A 20,619-nucleotide genomic window follows, 5' to 3' on the forward strand; every position below is an offset into this window, starting at 1 on the left:
CAAACTCCACTTTTTGCACATCGCCACTTTTTGGCACAACATGATCCTACACATACCCATACTATTTACTACATATCCAACAATTATGGATTTCCATGAGATGCCATCTCGTTAAAGCATTCTATTAAAGAATAACCCAACACCAATTTCAACCTCTGAATGAGTCATTGATATCCAATATTACAACATGATTTAATAGTGATCATTAAGGAGTTATATTAAATTTGTTTCCTATCAAATGGTGGAATTCTTTCTCTCTAGCAATAAATTGTAACACAAACACAACCCCTTGGCCCATCTGTACAAGACACCCATTCCATTTGTTTACAAGTTCGAACAACCAATATTTAATATATCCATTTATTGTATATCCAACAATCATGGATTTCCATGAGATGACATCTCTTTAAAGCATTCTATGAAAGAATGACGTGCTATGTCTATTCTTCTATATTTTGGATACATATCTACTCGTACATTTCCAACTATAAGATCTATTGGACAATAATAGTCTTTTCATTCTACTTTGATGGATGTCCATGGCATTCTCTCAGATAAATATTAAATCTTAAATCTCTCTAAAATATTTCAAATAACACAAAGTAGATCTAGGCACAATTTAATTTTAAATCTCTCTAAAATATTTCAAATTCACACCACAATCTTTTCAAACTTTCCTTTTAAAAAGAACAATATCAAAGTTTGAAAAGAGCAATGATTGGAGGCATGAGATCAAAGTCAGAATAACCATATAATTATTGCTTCATAAAAATATTGATTGTAATGTTAATCTGGCCTTAAGAATAGAGTGTATGGCATAAACGATTTGTACCAATACTTAGACCTATTGATTTTGAAAAGGGGTCGAAAAGAGTATATATCAATGATCTAGATAAATGGCTACATTTGAACCTTATCCCTATTAAGAGAAACTTGAATAAGAAAGTTTCCTAGATCTACTTAAATATAACAGAATCCCTACACATAAATACATACACTCAACTCAAGGTTTTATTAAAACAAGTTAAGGGCTTGATTTTTGGTGCTACTCTCTTCCTTTGTTCTCTATATTGCTCTTCCTCTTTAGAAGATATTACTTTTCTCGGATCTTGAAGAGAGTGCAGAAAGAAGGCATAGAAGAGTACTCTTTTGTTGATTTTTGTTGACATATACTCCAAATAGTTAGCCTCAAATATCAATCATTGATATCTAATTAATGACTGCTATAGTGAGTAAATTTTAATTGTCGATCATATTTCTTGGGAAAACTCAAGTTATCCATAACACTCATATTGGTTTGGTAGTAGGAAAAGTGCTAACGTTGTTCTATTCCATGTGTAGAATATTATACATTGTAAGATCATGTACAACTCCAATTAAAATCAGTCTTGCTAGTAAATTTTAATAATATACCTCACCATCATGTACAAAGTAAAATGTTTCACCAACTAAGTTGGCAAGAAGTAAAATGTTTCAAAAAGTAAACATATTTATCTTTTAATGTTGCTTCTAGATTATAGCATGTCTTAGTTTCTTTATTAATATTTATGACCACTTTCTATGATTTATCATCAGAATGTAGAAAGCTATCTTAGTTTTTAATCAATATTTCATCTATCATTCTGATAATAGATCATAGTTAGTATGATTTGAAACTTGGATTAAAATAATAAGATACACTCTAATCTAGAAATTATATCAAATTTATTTATATTTTGAATTAAGGAATCTCATATTATTAACCTTAGATAAACTATGTTATAGACACAAATCTATAATCAAACAAACATATATGTGAATGGTGTTATTATATTTCTAGAAACATAGGTAGCACTAAATAAGTTGTTTGATGTATTTATGTTCATCATATTGTTTGATGTATTTTTCTTTAGACTCAATAAGGTCATGTGGACCAAGAGTCAAGTCCACAAGTCAATGCTAGTCAAAGGCCCTAAGGGGAAGGCCCAAAGGCCACTCTTCAATAAATTCCATCAATATATGGAACCACTCCTCTACAATAATCATCATTTAGCTGTTATGAGATGATCAAGTGAGAGGAAACAATTAAGTGCTTAGATTGGCACAATTTTTAGATGATCATATGAAATGAAATGGGCCTGTGAGTACAAAGAAACTAGAAAAACATTGTGTACAAATGAAGGCATGAAATGGATGATTTTGGAGTACTCATTACATACACTTAGCATTCATTATGCACAGATCATCATTCAAGGTCAAATGGGTGTGTGGGATTATAAAATAATGAACAATAAAAGAGGGAATTGAATATATTAGGGAGGTCCCAAGGCTCACACTTATTGAGGTTCACTTCAATAATGACCCTTCTTGTGAAACTATTTTCTATGAAAGAATTTGCCTCAGGGAAAAATGATGCCAAGATCAAGAAGCTCAAGCACTTATCACAATATGGACCAATAATGTATGATCATAATAACAATAATGATAACAAATACTATCTAAATACATACTAGAAGTGCCTATATATAAAGGCATCTAGAATGACTAGGAGTCAGAAAAGTGATAAGCCTCACAACTAAGCACATGTCTACCAAGAGTAAATTATCCTCCATTGAGCACAGAAGTTTGTGTGATGATGAGAGGATAAGCTTACATAGGTGTGTCTTGTAAAAAGATGTTATAAACACCATGTGCTCAATTGGAGTGCAAACAACTTTGTTGTCAACATGAAAACTCAGATGATTATGCAAACTCATGTGTTGTCAACAAGATAACTCATACGACTACGCATACTCCTAGGTGTCTATATGATAACTAATATAATAATGCATTAACCTAAGTAAACTTAAGTAAAGTGTAATAATAATTAATTATTTACACTAACACCCCCCCTTAAGTGCAACTTAGGGGAATGCATTTAACCTCACAAAAGCTATGATGAAAATGCATATTGGGTCCCAGCTACTAGGCCATGTTAGGTACCCATGTACAAATGCAATACTCTACACATAATGCAATGCAATCTCTTTGAAAAAGGATAAAGAGGGAGAACCTCATGGGAAAAACCCTCCCCCCAAAAGAGAGATAAGTACAATAAAGAAGAGAAGTGTCATCTGACCCTCCGGTGAAAAATCTCACACCCCCAAGAGATCTCAAAAATGAAGATACTTGACCTTAGTGAAAGGCTTGTTGAAGATATCTACAATCTATTGTTCTATAGGAAAATACTTCAACACAATGACTTGCTCATGAATCAACTTTCTGATTAGTGCATATGAACCTCAATGTGTTTTGTGCATTGATTTTGCACTAGATGTTTTGAGATTTCAATGGCACTATGATTATCACAATATATGACTGGGGTCTAGGAATGTCAAACACAAACTGCTCCAGAATATGTTGTAACCAAATAGCTTATGTAGCCATAGTGACAACTCCTTAATACTCAACCTTAGTAGAGGAAAGAGCAATAGTAATCTGCTTTTTGCTCTGCCAACAAATGGGGCCGAAACCAAGATGAAACATGTATCCTGAAGTGCATTTGCAAGAATCAAGATCCCATACATAGTCTAAGTTTGTATAACCCACTAACTGTAGTCCAATACCAACTACATAACATATCCCATATGTATGTGTACCTTGAATATAATGTAAGATGCATTTGGTTGCCTTCCAGTGAAGTTCATGTGGCTCTTGCATGAAGCAAGAAACTGTGCCAAGTACAAATGATATGTCAGGGTGTGTATGTGTTAAGTAGATGAGACTTCCAACCAACTGTCTAAACAAAGTAGCATCAACAAGTGGAGTGGAACACTTTGCTTCTAACTTAACACCTGAATGAAATGGAGTAGATGCAGCCTTATAATCAATCATGCAAAATCGAGCAAGTAGATCAAGAGCATACTTGGGTTGTGATAATGTGATCCCTGATGAAGACTATTGTATCTCAATACCAAAGAAATAATGAAGCAAACCCAAGTCGGTCATGGAAAATTTGTCCTGCAAAGTAGACTTGACACTATTAATGATGGATGTTGTACTCCCTATAATGATTAAGTCATCAACATAAAGTACAAGTAGCAAGTGAGAATCATCCTGCTAGAGATTGTAGACATTTGGATCTAAATGACATCTGGTGAACCTTGTCGAGAGAAGGAAAGAATCCATCTTGGCATACCAAGCTCTTGGAGCTTGTTTTAGTCTATAGATATAATTTTTCAACTTGCAAACCAAAGTAGAATCCTAAATGAACCCCTATGGCTACTCCATATAAATCTCCTCATGAAGATCACCATTCAAGAATGCACTCTTCACTTCCATCTGATGAACAACCCATCTTTGAGTTGCAACTATATCTAGTGTCAAACAAATGGAGTTCATTTTTGCAATTGGGGCAAAGGTCTCAATGTAGTCAATACCAAGCACTTGAGAGAAACCTTTTTGCAACAAGTCTTGCCTTATACTTATCCACACTTCCATCCATGGCAAACTTCGTCTAATAGATCCACTTACACTGAACTAATTTTCTTCCCTTAGGAAGAGAAACTAAGTGCCACGTGTTATTTCTCATGAGATGATTATATTCTTCCTCCATTGCTTTATCCCATTCTAGAATTCCTAAAGCTTCTTTGAATGATTGAGGATCAGAATCAACTGCAATATAAGCATGAGGGAGTGAATTGTATTGTGATCTTGTCCTCCTAGTATCTGAAGGATTTGTAGCCAATGGTCCTACTACATCCAATGTTTGCTGAGCCCATTTAGGTCTAGTGGAAGAAGATGTAGAAGTAGAAGGAATTTCCTCTACCTCATCTATCTATTGCCCCTGCTTGGGTCATGGACAAACATCTTCCAAGTCACTGTCATCACTATCACTCTCTTCAATGAAGGAGGAAGAAGGATGAGTTGAAGAAGTAAAGCTTGGACAACTTTCTTCAAAGTGTACACTCCTCTCATAGAAAATTTCATGTGTCTCTGGATCCATCAATTCATAGGCTTTATGAGAGTCCGCATAACCAACAAAGATGCAAAGTTTACTTTGAGGTTCTAATGCCCTACGTTTCTGTGGAGGTATTCATACCCATGCTAGACAACCAAAGACTCTAAAGTGTTTTATAGAAGGTTTCCTTCTAGTCCAAGCTTTAAAAGGAGTTACACCATCTAATGCTTTATGAGGACTCCTATTTTGGATGTAATTTGCACAATCCATTGCTTCAACCCAAAAAACTTGATTAAGAGACTTATGTAGTAGCATGCAAGCGGTCATCTCCTTGAGGGTTATATTCTTCCTTTTGGCAACACCATTCTACTATGGAGTGTATGGTACTAAATGTTGAAGGTCAATTCCCTCTTGAGTACAAAAGCCTATAAGTCTTGAGTTCACATACTCCCTTCCATTATCTATTTGAAGAAATTTAATGGCTTTCTCTGATTGCTTTTCTACTTGAGCCTTGAAGGTGAGAAATCGTTCAAACACTTCACTCTTGTGAGATATGAAGAATACCCAAGTATAGTGAGAATAGTCATCAATGAAGGTGAGTGCATAGCGAGACTTTCCAAATGATGGCAGTGAAAATGAGCCCACCACATCACTATGAACTAGTTCAAGGACACTTTGTGCTCTCCAAGACTTCCCTTTGTCAAATATTTTTTTCTGGATGCTTCCCAAGTGTGCAACCTAAACAAACACCATTTGAGAACTAGACTTGAGGTAGACCATGAACCATGTTCATGTTGCCAAGTTGTTGAAGATACTTGTAGTTGAAATGTTGAAATCTCTCATGCCATAGTTTGCTTTCTATATTTGAATGCATTAAGAAGGCTTGTGCATTAGATTTAGGCACAAAGGAAGAGAAAGTGTAAATCCTTGAATCATGTTTAGCTTCACCTATTGCAACCATAGAATCATCTTTGATGCTTTTCACAACAACTGAATCTGGAAGAAATTCAACCTTGTTTCCACCTCTATAGTGAGTGATTCGGTAGACTAAATCTGTACAGTGCTGACATGTCGGCAACATGGATGCTAACATGGTAGCTGCAATGGCAGCTAGAGTGGAGGCTGATGTGTCACTGGAGATCTGCGTGGCAGACAATTTAGGTGCTGATGTGGCCAAGGGTGGGTGCCAACAGGAGTGACGAAGGTGTTGTGAAGAGGAGAAGTTGGCAGGTGCAAATGGTGATGGTTCTGGTGGGAGCAGACAAGGCTTTGACATGGTAGTTGATGAAGGCAATTGATGTGGCATCCGATAGAGGAGTGATGACAGTGCCAGGAAGTAGTCGTCCATGCTAGAAAGTGTTTGACTGATGAAAGTGGAGGAAGGCCAACATTGGTCGCCATGAGTTTTTTGCCACTAGTGATTGGTGAAGCCAGTGAGTGGTGGGAGATTAGTCCCACATGCGTGGTGTTTGAAAAAATAATGTTGTTTAAAACTGTGGGGCCACGGTGAATAAAATAACTCGTAAGTTGCCGGTTATAATGTGAAGTCCACTAGTATGTTGTGTGAACACCAGTATCAATATGGAATATTTCGGTTGTAGGTTGTCTGGGTTTGACTGCCTAGTTTGCTTGCAATAAAAATTGCTCTCCTACAGGTCTAAAAGGCTAAAAAAAAATTGAAAAAGAAAATGCAAATCCGAAAAAAATTGCAGAGACGCAAATAAAAAATGTAGATTTGAAAATTGATTGCACAAATCTGAAGAGATCATACCAATTTTGCAAATTGGGCCTTCAGGTTTCAGTTTGCAAAATTTTTTTGCCTCAGATTTGACTATGGCCTAGGGTTGGCAAATTTATAGTAAAAATTCATCAAATTGATGCTTTAGAAGCAATAGTGAGGTCCACTTTGGCTCTAGACGCTCCCAATAACTGCAAATACTCCAGATCTAAATCATGGTCCTTTGAGAGGAAGCAAAAATGGTCTCCAATTGCTATGAAATGAAGCTCCCTCAGGTTTGATACCATGAAAGAATTTGCCTTAGGGCAAAATGACACCAAGATCAAGAAGCTCAAGCACTTAGCACAATATGGACCAATAACATATGATCATAATAACAATAATGATAATGAATATTATCTAAATACATACTAGAAGTGCCTGTATATACAGGCATCTAGAATGAATAGGAGTCAACAAAGTGATAAGCCTCACAATTAAGCACATGTCTACCAAGAGTGGATTATCCTCCATTAAGCACATAAGTTTGTGCGATTATGAGAGGATAAGCTTACATAGGTGTATCTTGTAAAGATATGTTGTAGACATCATGTGCTCAATTGGAGTGCAAACAACTGTGTTGTCAACAAGATAATTCATATGACTACGCATACTCCTAGATGTCTATATGATGACTAATATAATAATGCATTAACCTAAGTAAACTTAAGTAAAGTGTAATAATAATTAATTATTTACAATAACAGTCTAAAACCTTTCTCATGGGATAATGTGTTATGAGATCTTCATTAGTGGGATGGAACCTGAATCTAGGAGGCTATTGTTAATCACTGTTATCATGACTGTAGCCAAAGTAAAGAGTCTCCATTATGGAATTATCGTCCCAATATGCCCACTTAGCCTTTTGCAAAATCTAATATGTGGGTTGTGGGGGGATGTTGTGTTGACTTCTTATATGGGTGTTATGAGAGGTAAAAAATGAGACGGGATGGGACATGTGGAGAGGAACAAATCAAAGATGCATCTCAAAAGCCTAAGAAAGAGAATGTGTGCACACATGAATATGTGTGTTGTACAAAATGGTAGAAAGTAAGTGAATGCAAAACTAGGTCACAGGGGAACAAAAATGAGTTTGTGGGGAGGTAGCTAAGATCGATAAAGGATTATTTGGATTGCCTGATGTATGAACATATGATGGGCATGGACATGCCTAGGCCTAGTTATTTTTTATGACCATAGTCGAGGAACTATACTGTTAAGTGTTTTCTCATTGATGACTATTTATATTCTTACCCACCTTGGAAAAATCCTAGCTATTTCTTATCAAATCCCACCTAGCTTTACAAATCAAAACCCTACAAACCAAAATTAGGAAAAAAAAACCATAATCAATGTTTGTGGATATACTAAATGAATATATGAATGCCATAGGAATGAGCATGTTGTATAGTTAGGACATGAGGTATATTTTGGCTGCAACTTAATGCTAATTTGAAGTCATCCCAAAAATATTGGTACCACAAGTTGTGCTGCTCAAATGTGACAAGGGTCACAATGTTCTTAGGGTGTACTTGATGGAGTTTTTGCACATATTTTAGCAGTTTCAAGAAATTTCATTTTTAAATAAAATCAAGTTTTAAGCTAGACAATTTCATTTTCAAATCACATAAATCAAGTTTCAAAAAATTTCATTTTTCAAATCACATAAATAAGGTTTCAAGCAATTTCATTTTCAAATCACATAAACTTTAAATAATACACATCCTTACCAAGGTAGTGTCAAGTGACTCACATGAAAATTTGGTGCTCAAACCTCACGCTAGTTGAATCTTGCCTTTCATGCACGGTCAACTGTGAAAATGATTTTTTCTGTCTTTTTAAAAAAAAAAATTATTTTATGTTAGCATGTCATTGTTAGAATTTCAATGACCTCGAAAAAGATTGTTGATATTTCAATGATATAGGGGGAAATTGAAAAAAAAAACCTACCAATTTCACAAAATGTGCGATGTCATCAGAAATTGACGTAAAAAATTAGGGCCAAATATAGTAGTGTTATCTATCATGAAGATAACTACTACTAATGAAGATATCCTACCAGTCATATAGATTAGTGAATCACAAAAACCCAATGTTAAGGTTTAGGATCCTTTCAAAATCCAAAGGATCTCTTTGTTCATGAGACTTTTTCTTTGATGTGAGGCTTCAACCTTGTAATTTATTTTCTAGGCAATTGAAGTGTTGCTAGATTTTTTCTTATTTGTCTATTGATTATAAATGCCTTATCTTTTATAGTGATTCATCTTATTGAGGCTCCAAATCCCCTTCAAAATCTACTTGTAAGGGTTTTAGGGTCCTTTCAAAACCTATTTTTCCGTAATATAAAATATTTTAGAATTCCACCCTAAGCAATTAGTTAAGTCCTCAATCAAGTCATTCTTCTAATCCAACTAGCTGGTCTTCTAATTAATCAAATCAATAAACTCACCCATGCATTTTATTATCTCCATAATCAAAATAGTTATCAAATCAATCTATTCCCTTAATAGATCTAACCAACGTACTTTTGGTATTATATTTTCTTTACCTAGAAAAATGTGATATTTCTTGGCTGACATGTTTCATGCAAATGCTCTATATACTGAGGCATTTGATCTTTGATAAGAAGAGAGCGAGGCAATTGGAAGAATAATCTTTAGAAGGTTAGCATTAGGGTTAGATTTGGATTTTAGTTTATAATCAGACTTGTATACCTAAAGCGAGCTTGCATGTTGTTGGCCAACTCTATGTAAGTTCGTGAACTTGAGTTAATGCAAACATTTGATGTCACATGTTTTGAGTTCCTTGTTATTCTTATGGTTGTTGTTTCTGATGTGTGACAAAAGATGCATGGTTTGGACTGCCCTCCTTGAGGATCCTCTTGTTGTGATTGCATCAAATATACACTACTAAACCATGCTCATTATTATGCTTTATAAAATAAATTAAAACAATGACGAGAACTATTATTGATTTGACTATGTTAGATGATACATAAGATAGTTTGTCCTTGTGTTAGAACTCTATAGCTTGTTAGATGAATGTGTCCAAACTAGTAATTTTACCATTTGATGTTCTAGGTTATTTTGACATACATGGAAATGACCTTTGTGCCCATTGATTTAAAGTTTGTGCATTAAATTGATCTATTTATATTTGTATATTCAACTTACTGTTAAAAACTTTAGATCCTTGTTTACCTTGGTGTTCGAAGCTACAATAAATGCTTGTTAATGGTTGATTTTTCAAGAGCTTGTTAAGTAAGGATCTTCTTGTTGGTCGAGGCCCTAGATTTAAACAAAGAGAAGAGAATCATAATCACGTGTAATTATTTCAATGTCATGTTGAAGTAATACTATCAAATGATATTTCTTGGTAGGTCTTAGACGTATACCAAATTATCAATAATAAATAAGAGTCTATCCTTCTTCACAACATCTCTCTAGACAAATAAATGTATTTTTCATGCTTGATTTGAGAAGATAAACTAGTAGAAAGGGGTCAAATTGAGCCCAAAATTTTACTTTGAAAATTTTAGAAACATTTTTACACTCACAAAATCAACTTTGAATAAAAGAACAAATAAATATGAGTTTTTTATATGTTAATTCACACTTGCTTTGACTAGGTAAAATAATAATAAGAGAGTAGAATTGAGCACAAAATTTCAATTTGAAGAATTTGATATCATTATTACATCGCAAAATTAACTTGAAATAAAAGAATTATTAAACCCAAAATAAATTTGAACTTTTATATGTTAAAAATGGATTAATTGCAAAATTAGCAATTTTATTGAAAACAACTCAATCCAAGCACGCACAAAAAAAAACAACTCAAAAAAAACATACACACATAAATAAACTAAATTATTATAACCGTTTAATTTTTAATCATTATTTTTTACAAAATTAAAAAGTGACGACATTTGAAGGAGGGCAAATGAGCGCTCTTCCACGACCATGCAGAGGAGGGAGCCGTAGCCTTATCCATTCCAGTAGCACAAATGGATTTTCCAATTGCAATGCCTGCCCGCTCATTTTCTCGACCGTTGCGACACTACACCACTCATATCTACAATTTTAAAGCATTTACAGATGCCCATTATGGTCGAAGGGAGCTTGTTTTCAGAGGAATTCGTGCATTCCGTATTCCCGAAAGACTCAACTCTGAAAAATCATGTGACCACATTCCTCCTATCGAGAGGTTAGCATTATTATATCACTTTGCTGATAATGGACATCGTCTCTTGTCCACTTCATCTGTTTCATTTTCAATCTAGGTAATACTCTGCTATAAGAAATGTTGTATCTGAATACGGTTAATGGCAAATTTGTTCATACTACAGTTTTAGATCATTGTAATTTCGTCTATCAGTTTCATCAATGGGTTTATCGCAATTTTATGAATCATTATAGTAGAAGGAGTTTGATATTTAGTAAATGACGACATAAAATACATGTGTATCGCTATTGCAAACTAAAATTACTAACATACAGGGAGAATTAAGTCTTATTAGCTGGGTTCGTACATAAAAGGACGCTAGAGATCCTAGGGCATTGACAGCTTGACAAAATTATAGTCTCATGCGATTCAAAATTTTATAGTTAATTTGGGCGAGATTATTAATCTCCTTGGCATAAGCTTGGTCATTTTCTTGAGATTTCAAGATAATGAACATATTTGGATGAATGCAAAGATTCTTAAGGCTGCCTTATTATGGATAGAATATTTTGGACCTTGGTCATGCTCTTACAATTGCTCTCTGGGCAATAACTCCTCCAGGTGAATTTGATGACTATTGCAGCATTATATAACTAGCTGGCAGATTGGTACAGTTGGCATGCAAAGATGAAATAATGTTTTTTTCCCTCTTTTTTAACCCAAGTTGATCAGGCTGAGGGTCCAGTTGTGAACTTATGCTTATTTGATTTCCAAGCTCAAAGCTCAACTGGAGGGAAATTATCTAGTGGATTTATCTATCAGTTTCCAGAGGTGGGTGATGTGTAACCATAGAATTATGCACAATTGTGGAGGAATCACCCCAGCTCTGGAAATGGCGAAACCCCAATGGTCTAACCTCTGGATTCTTTGTAAGAAGGCTTGCCTTAGAGTATTCAGTCTCAGCTTGAACCAGGTAATTTGTCCTGCAGTTAAGTTTCTTGGGTGATTATTCATTATATGCATTAGAATATGAATTTTGAATCTTTTATCATTACAACCATAGTTGGAAAACTCGCCAAATGCAAAAACTCGCCAAGCCCCCCAAAAGTTTAATCGGGAAAAACTAAAAAAAACTCGGGAACCTAAAAAACTGCTGAAATTTAATTAAAAATACATTTATTTTGCAAAATTTAATGAGAAGATGCATCTAATAAGTTAATTAAAGACAATACAAAAGAAAGAAACAAAGTTTAGATATATATAAATGCATAATGCGTACAAAATTGCATTCTCATGCAGAATGCTCATGGTAGGAAGCAAAATGGTAAATTACTAAATAGTTTCAATCTGTCAAACTAGAAGTAAATACTAAAAGTCTAAATACATCAATACAATGTGACAATGCCAATCACATCTTCCTCTTTTCACTTGCACTAGCAGGAAAGCGAGGGGGTCTAGTCCTAGAAGAAGTGCCCCGCACTGGGATAGGGCGTGAGCTGTGTGACTGTGAACTCTGTGGCTGTGCCCCTCGCTTGACGTCCCTACTGACTGGCTCGGTGTCCTAGAAGAGGATGCATCTCCTCCTAATGGTGATGTCTGATCCTCGCCTGAATCATCATCATCCTCGTCCTCATCCTCAATGTCATCCATAGTGAACTGAAAATCAGTGTCAACCTCCCCCTCCATGGCCTGCCTCTCCAAATCAGCGATCTCATCTGGTGTAAAAAATGGACTTGGCTCCTGTGCTGTCCAATCAGAATAAGGATCTATCTCATCTAGATCAAGCGGACCAAGTAGTTCTAAGAGCTGTGACTTTTTTATGCGCAACTTAAGATTATAGTGCACATAAACAAGGTCATTAAGCCATTTTTGAGTCATTTTGTTTCTTTTCTTTGTATGGATGGACTCAAATAAGCTCCAATTGCGCTCACAATGGGATGAGCTACAAGGTTGGGATAGGACTCTGAGAGCAAATTTCCTTAAATTGGGGGTATTGCCACCCCAACTTGCCCACCAAGCATCTGCAAAACAAAATTTAAAAAGTTATAAAGCAATAAAAAACAAAATCAGAAGCACAACTTATCAATTAGCAAAAGTTTTAAAGTTTGACGCTTTACCTGGTGCTTGAGTAGATCTTGCTCTCTTTGCTAGCATAGAAGAGAACAAAGGACCCCTTGATTCCACATAGATTTGTTGTTCGGTCACAATAAAGTCTCTCTCCTCTTCACTTGATATCATTCTCTCAATGCATTTAGAGAGACCTTCCATGACCTCTCCATTAGGATCTGAGTAGGAATCATCAGCCCTAAAACAAATAGAAAATGATATCAAGTCTTACTACACAACCTTAAAAAGTAAAGTAAAATAAAGACTTATTAAAATCCCAACTTCAAGGACAATCAATTATCATAGTACCTGAATTTGGGATTGAGGAAGTAGCCTGCTGCATGAATAGGTTGGTGGAGCATATTGTTCCACCTCCTATCAATTATTTCCCAAATGGGGTCAAATCTGAGACTGTCCCCATGATAGTAACTTCTAACAGCCTCTTTTGCCCTATCCATGGCCTCATAAAGACCTCCCATTGGGGATTGCTGCCCATCACATGTGCGCAAGACTAGAACCAGGGGCAGAGACATCTACATTTGAAATTTGAAAAATACAAATTAGTTAATAACATAGTAAGTTATGAATTGAAAATGAAACTTGAATAAACTAAAAATATAATGAAGTTACCTCCACAATCTCCTTAGCCTTTGCAAAAAAGCTATCATCAAAGACTATTCGTGCCACAGCTTCTCCTTCGGGCTTCTTTGAGTAAGGTGAAGCAACCCAATCAGCACACATAAACATTTGCTTCAAAGCCAATATGTGGTCAAGAATACTTTGCAACGTCAAGAAGACCATTGCAAACCTTGTCATAGCAGGTCTCATCAAATCTTTGCCTTTAGTGGCTTTTCTCATCAAACTGAGAACCCATGGGTGATTATAGATATATTTCGTGACTCGCCTAGCATCTTCCACAACTGGACTCACCCAATCAAGTTTTCCTATGTCCTCCAAAAGAAGCTCAAGGACATGTGCTGCACAAGGTGACCAAAAAAGTGTGGGATGCCTCTCTTGGAGGATTCTACCTAAAAGATTAGCAAAAAATCAATAATCAGTAACAAACTTTCCATATTTAGTATTTACAAATTACATCAAATCTAAATTGAATAATACCATAGCATTACATTCATGATTCATATTGATTCAAATATAAAAAATTAAATCTACCTGCTGCCACATATGCTGCTGCATTATCTGTGATTATTTGCACCACATTCTCTATTCCCACTTTCATGACAACATTCTCCAACATTAAAGCCAATGTGGCTGCATTTTTCACTTTGTTGGAGGCATCGACAGATTTCCAAAACACCACATCATCTTTGCAAGCAATCAAGAAGTTAATAATGGTTCTACTTCTTCCATCTGTCCACCCATCAGATAAAATGGTGCAGCCATACTTCTTCCACTCTTTCTTTTGGTCTTCTATCAACAATCTTGCCCTACCAACCGCTTTGTCAAGCAACCTACAAAATTTAAATGTAATATTAAATAAAGTGTAAGTGTTAGTAAAAAATTAGGAAATAAGTTATAACAATTAAGATTTAAAATATAACAATGAACTAAAGTGAATCTCAATTATTTACAATTACTAAATAGTAAAATACTAACCTTCCACTCATATCCTTGCGATTAGGCGGCTTGTACCCTTTGCCTGATATTGTCATTGCATTCACCATATTGACCCAATAGGGACTATCAACGGCATTCATTGAGATATTGTTGAAAAACCAAAAATCAGCTGCTGCAATATCAGTTTGCTCATGCACCTCCTTAAACCATGCAGTGCCCTCTAATGATGGCTGTGCTTCAGGTGTGTTCCTGGGCACAAAATAACCACCTATCCCTGATGGGGATCCGGATGGTGATGATGAAGAAGTAGGAGATGTAGAAGAAGTGGAACCGGTAAAAGAGAAATTTTGTTTGCGGATCCGTGGGCCACGAAGAGATCCTGGTATGTTCTCAAGTGCTTCTTCTTCCTCTTGCATATCAAAAGGAGCTCCTTTAGATTCAGCTATGGCTGCCCTCATAGCTATTTTTGCCCTCTCCCTATTCAATTTTTTCTCTTCAGCAGCTGCAAGTAGGGCATGGATGAATCTTTTTTCTTCATCAGTTACCTTGAGACAAGGATTTGAGTCATGTTTCTTTATGCCTGCAAGGTGGTATTTGAGGCGGTTTATGCCTCCAGAAATAATTCTCTCACAGGGAATGCATATCACCTTCCCAATATCATTTGGATTTGGAGCTTCATAGGCATACCGCCATGCCTTATCTCTTGCATTTTTAGGCCGAGTGCCTATATATCCAGATGGGCATGGTGTTTGTGGCCACTCTTCTTGTGGGTTTGTCATTTTTTTAATGGTTGACCGCTGCCCTACACATAAATATATAGAGAAATGAATAAACAAAGTTAGAACTTAGAAGCTAGGGTTTCAAATGATTCAAACTTCAAACTTGAACCATATCCTTAGCAAACAACAAACTTCAACCATATCCTTAGAAGCTAAGGTTTCAAATGATTCAAAATGATTTTAAATGATTTGAAAACATTTACAAAAAACAACAAAAACAAAAGAACATTTGTTATAAAACTATAAAAAGTTTTCAAACTATGATAAGATGAACATACCTGGAAAGAAATTTGTCTTCTAAAATCGGTTAGAATCCTCTACAATCCACTCAAATCCGCCTTGAATCACTTGCAATCAGCCAAGAATGCCTCCAAACCTTCTTCTCTTCACTCCTCAAGGTTCTAAACAATGCAAATACAAGAAAGAATGAGAAAAAACACACTCACTGCCGCTTAAATCCGTCACAAGCCGTGTTCACCAGTAAATCGTGAGTTTTTAGGAAAAACTCGCCGAGTTTTTGCCGACTACTCGCCGATTACTCGGCGAGTTTTTACCAGATTGTCGAGTTTTTAAATCGGCGAGTTAACTGGTTAAAAACTCGCCGAGCTAGGAAACTCGGCGAGTTTAAAAAACTCGCCGAGTACTCGGCGAGTTTTCCATCTATGATTACAACCATTCATGATTAATTTGACAGTGTCATATTTTAGATAAACATTTTGTTATTTAATATTTTGTAGTTCTATTTTAATTTTATATTTCAAATATATTTCATATCTTAGCAGCTTTCTCCCATCCATCTGTGAAATCTGGGAAAGTTTTCTGCTGTCTCAGATAACATGTAACACTAGAAACTTGAAAAAGCTCTGGTCCATATTCTTTGAATGCTAATAACTTGTTTGGGAATTGTTTTCTTAGCTGCGTTCCAAGGGTTTGTTGATACTGCAAATACAAGAAATCAGTCGCAGAGAATGTGGTAGCTTTAAAGGAACCTCCAGTTTTACTCCTTGGGAATTCAGATTCCAAACTCTAATGGAAAACTTTGATCTTTGAGTTATTGTGATATAGTTAATACAAGTGTAATCAGTTTCAGAGAATGTGGTAGGTTAGAGGGTGCCTCAAATTTACCCTAATAAATCTGGGCTCCAAATTTTCATGGAAGAGCTATATTATTGGGGTATTATGAATGGTCAAGTTTCTCTTCCAACAGATCCACAACAACTTGCAGCTTATGAGAACGATGCTGCCAAGGAAAAGAGGATTATATTAGACTTAGTGAAAGACCACATAATTCCTTGTATTGTTGGAAAGACGACAATGGAGATATATCATGCTCTTACAACTTTCTACTACAGGGTGAACAGCAATAGGAAGATGTGTTGAAAAACAAATTGCCCTAGGTAATGTTGAACAGCAATAGGAAGATTTGTTGAAGATAATTGAGGTGCTGATCAGTTGTATGATATTGGTTCAAATGTCAAAGCTCTTGAATTAGGGCCTATGCACTAAATGATTCCCTATTAGCTTAGGGATCTTTACACCTCAAGAATATCTGATCTATATTTTTTGATAGAGTAAAAGAGTTGTAAGTTGGGTTGTTCAATCTAATGACTGGGTTGTTCCTCAATTTATTAGAAATCTTTGATAGTGATTGAAGAACCCAAAATACCTTCTCGAGAAACTATAGATTAGAAATCTGAAATTCATCTTATTGGTGTAATGCCCTGCCCGGAGATCCTTGGAACAAGGATAAATAAAAGCCAAGATATTTTTCTTTATACAAGTATGGATGCACATGACAACCAACATACAAGGTTCACAAAGATTGCAATGGAAGACTTAACCAACAATCCCGACTACCAACGAATCTCCAAATGCCACTACCGACTGACACGCTCAAACTGAAGAACGAAAACCAAAGATGACAATAGAACATATAATCTCCGAATTGTTGAAGCTTGGAAATACAAGCAATCCTAAAGGGTACTCGAAACATCAAATTGCATTCTTCGAAAAACAGCGGAGATGTCCCTTGTTTTCTGCGTGAGAAAAGACAATTGAAAGTCTTGCGCGACGAAGTGCGCCATGCTACATGAGAAACTACCTTCTCATGCGAAGGAACGCTTGGCTTAGTTGCCAAAACCACTGCATTGATGCCGAGGCTCGCACGAGGAAGTGCAAGCCACCACGTGAAACAACAAATTCTCTCGCGAGAGAGTACAATCTCATGCAAGGAATCACAACAACAAGCAAGGAAAACAAAATATGAAAAGATAGAGAAAACAATTCCTCCACACTAGGGAGTACTAGATCCACAAATCGAGGCTTGAACACTCGAACACAAGAAAGGCATAACGAAAAAGCAAGTAACCATCTGAAACATAGCATTAAAGGAATCATACTGAAATCAACATTGCAATGAACGAACATAACAAAAGTCATGCGTGGTTCCTCCCAACCATAATAGCATCATGAGACCTCGAAGGCCCTAGCCACCCCCTACGCATAACATCCCAAATTGCCAACTAGATAGTCGGAGTTGTCTTATGAGGGCATCACTACTAAAGTGTAATAACATCATAAGAACAAGGAATCTAACATGCTAATCCAGTAAAGCAATAAATATTCCAACTAAGTAAACCACACCATCTAACCATATGCTAAACACCATAATATAGGAATGCGTCAAATCAACTAACATTATCTAAACATGATATCCAAACATTCCAATAAAAGCATAAATTACAAGGAAGCATACTTCGGAATCTCGAATATACCAAGTGAAACATCAAGCGCCGGTCGCACTAGAATAATAGACCCTCTGTACACTGGTCCCCAGTAGTGGTATGGGTAGCTACACCTCCCAACCACGTGGAACCCATAGGTCCACTCCTGCCATGCTGATGGAGATAATGATCCAACCGCAAACACACATAAAACAAACGTCCATGGCGAACACTCATGCCATACAGTAAAGATGATTGAAACCAAGAACATGAGACAATGCAAGTACAATAGGTCCTGGTTAGACACTCAATGGCTAACTATGTAGGGACTCACTGCATGGAGAGCCGCTTGGCATCGAATAGCCCAAGCTAGATATTGTGTGATTCAACTTCCCAACGGAAGGCTCTCACACTATGTCCTTTTATTATCTTAGTTTTATTAACCAGTATTTTATTTAGTTATCACTTGTTTAAAAATTCTTCACGCCAACCTTCTGGGCACAATGATCACCAGGTTGCGAGATAGAATCCCCCTCCATGGTGCTACCCTACCCTACCCATGCTCATTCAACGATGAGTGCCTGTATGCATGCATATTCCCAACCCAACCCCAAATGAACATGCTCACCGAAATACAAACTGGACTTCGGGCCTTGCAAGTCACCCGATAAATGCACGTGCACGTGCTCGTGTGTGGTGCACCACCATCACGAAGATTAAAACACAAGGGCTGAATGAGAACACAAGCAAAATAACACTCAATTGAATACAAGTTCGGGAGGATGGATGCGACACACATCGCAATGTAACATAAAAGTGCAACAATGGTCTGATTGACATCCTATAGATGATCTAAGTCTACGACCAACACAATACCAATAAAACTCGAGAAAACTGAGCAGCACACAAATTGAGGCAAAAACCTCAAAACTCAAAAATTTCGAAATTCAAACCCATTTGGTTTTAGGGCACAAAAGCCACAAAAATCCAATAAAATTCGGGTTCGGACACCGTATGCAAAAACGACTAGCATAACAGTGCAAAACCTCAAACCCTCATTCTAAAAATCAGGAAAATGTTCATACCTGCCCAACTGGGCAGAACTAGCAATAAAAAACAAAGGGTAACACTAATTCTTAGCCTCCTAACAAACAACTACCAGAAATGGAAGCAAACACGGAGCTGAAACATAAAAACGGGAGACCTACTTGAAAGTCAAAAGGGGTAAAATGGGAATCAACTAGACAAAATAAATATCCTGCAAAAGTTGCTAAAAGTCGCGACAAAGCAAGGTCTCCCGAGCTAGATCCAACGAGATTGATCTCGCGAAGATCCCACGCTTGTAGCTCTCACAACGAACAAAAACACAATCCTCCAGAAGAGGATTTTGGAAAAAACTCTCAATTTTGTAATTTGCAAAAGTGAGAAGTGAGGAATTAATTTCCTCTTTGGATACTTATTCACTTTTTGAGTGAATAATCGATTAGGGCAAATAACCAGGTAACCAAGCTATTCCAAGTAATTAGAATTCATCTATGGCAAAGTTGCTAGAAATTAAAATCAATTAAAAATAAGCCCGAAAACCCAAAATCATAGAAATTCCTTAATAACTTTTGCGACAATGCGAACCTCTAAATGCATAGACACGTTCACAAGTCTAATCACATAATGCAAATGAGTCCAGATTTAATCAAATCACCGAGAGGTTTAAATTAAACACTTAAATAAGATATGTTGACCATACAGGGACGACATTGGTTAAATATGAATGGTTGAATCACTAACTCCATGCGCCACTGCTAGGGATATAAATCTTACACACTAAAACACATGATCAAGTGCAATTGCATATAATAACATAGCCGAAGCAATAAATGCGTTAAATACCTTAATTTGACCATTATTTAATTATACCAAAATAATCCATTTACATCACTCACGTTCGCATAAAGCATCACAAAGCAAGAATGAAGTAAATAACCATAACATTAAATCCAATCATATAACCAAATCAAAGATATGTCCAAATACCGGATAACCAAATATCATCATAAACCTATTGTCATCTCAAAATGGCATGATCATGCAAATATGATCAACTGAACAACATAGTAATCTAACATCTATGATAATGAAATCAAAGTATAACATATGACCATTAGGTCATCTCAAATGTAAAGATAACATGAGTAACAATATATCACGGATCAAAATATGACAAGGTACAGACTGCAAACATGAGAGGCACTACAATTGGTGTCAGCTAGGGATGAGAGGTCACTCTACCCTCTAGTTCAGACAATATATGATGGCTTCTAGGTCTTATAGGATGCAGAGGGGAATGTTGGCAAGCCTAAACAATTTAGTAGTGTAAGTCATATACCTACAATTCTTTGGCTATCTTGGCTTGATGATTTCTGTGATGGCCCATATCTATTTTGTTTTAATTTTTAAACCAGAATGAAGACAAAAGATGCATCGAAACCCCTGTGTCACAAAGAGAGGAAAACATTCATCTTAAAGCAGCTGGAAAAACCTGTTTTCAATGAAGACGTTAACAAATAAAATATTTTTTCA

At 36.1% G+C, this 20,619-nt stretch overlaps 3 protein-coding genes across 3 annotated transcripts in view; 1 reads left to right on the forward strand and 2 right to left on the reverse strand.

Annotated features, from left to right (window-relative positions):
• Positions 1-10,639: 10,639 nt before the first annotated feature.
• The window catches only part of DEG8 (Trypsin family protein with PDZ domain-containing protein), a 125,281-nt gene continuing 115,301 nt past the window's right edge, over positions 10,640-20,619 (forward strand). The window contains exon 1 of the mRNA XM_089803330.1: positions 10,640-10,901. Within this exon, the coding sequence (XP_089659456.1) occupies positions 10,702-10,901 (200 nt within the window). The 5' untranslated portion in view covers positions 10,640-10,701. The remainder of the gene's footprint in view (positions 10,902-20,619) is intronic.
• On the reverse strand, positions 11,671-13,931 carry LOC149535514 (uncharacterized). Its single transcript, XM_089803493.1, has 5 exons — positions 13,596-13,931; positions 13,275-13,498; positions 12,977-13,164; positions 12,409-12,880; positions 11,671-11,842 (listed from the first exon to the last, which is right to left on the reverse strand). The coding sequence occupies exons 1-5, from the start codon at positions 13,821-13,823 to the stop codon at positions 11,671-11,673; spliced, it is 1,284 nt and encodes a 427-aa protein (XP_089659619.1). The 5' UTR covers positions 13,824-13,931.
• LOC149535515 (uncharacterized) lies at positions 13,962-14,726 on the reverse strand. The gene is made up of 2 exons (XM_089803331.1): positions 14,580-14,726; positions 13,962-14,434 (listed from the first exon to the last, which is right to left on the reverse strand). Exons 1-2 carry the CDS (start codon positions 14,678-14,680, stop codon positions 14,095-14,097), a joined length of 441 nt encoding a protein of 146 aa, XP_089659457.1. The 5' UTR covers positions 14,681-14,726; the 3' UTR covers positions 13,962-14,094.

The sequence above is a fragment of the Cupressus sempervirens genome, chromosome 10 (assembly GCF_028749045.1).
Source record: "Cupressus sempervirens isolate cs-2001-9-10 chromosome 10, ASM2874904v1, whole genome shotgun sequence".
NCBI lineage: Eukaryota > Viridiplantae > Streptophyta > Pinopsida > Cupressales > Cupressaceae > Cupressus > Cupressus sempervirens.

Coding starts and splice junctions, on each gene's coding strand:
- LOC149535514 (XM_089803493.1), bottom strand. CDS start 13,823: ATGAGAAAAGCCACTAAAGGCAAAGATTTGATGAGACCTGCTATGACA. Junction 13,165..13,274: donor TTCCTCAATCCCAAATTCAG/GTACTATGATAA, acceptor TATTTGTTTTAG/GGCTGATGATTCCTACTCAG. Junction 11,843..12,408: donor TCTTCTAGGACACCGAGCCA/GTCAGTAGGGAC, acceptor ACTTAACTGCAG/GACAAATTACCTGGTTCAAG.
- LOC149535515 (XM_089803331.1), bottom strand. CDS start 14,680: ATGAATGCCGTTGATAGTCCCTATTGGGTCAATATGGTGAATGCAATG. Junction 14,435..14,579: donor CGCAAGGATATGAGTGGAAG/GTTAGTATTTTA, acceptor TAAATTTTGTAG/GTTGCTTGACAAAGCGGTTG.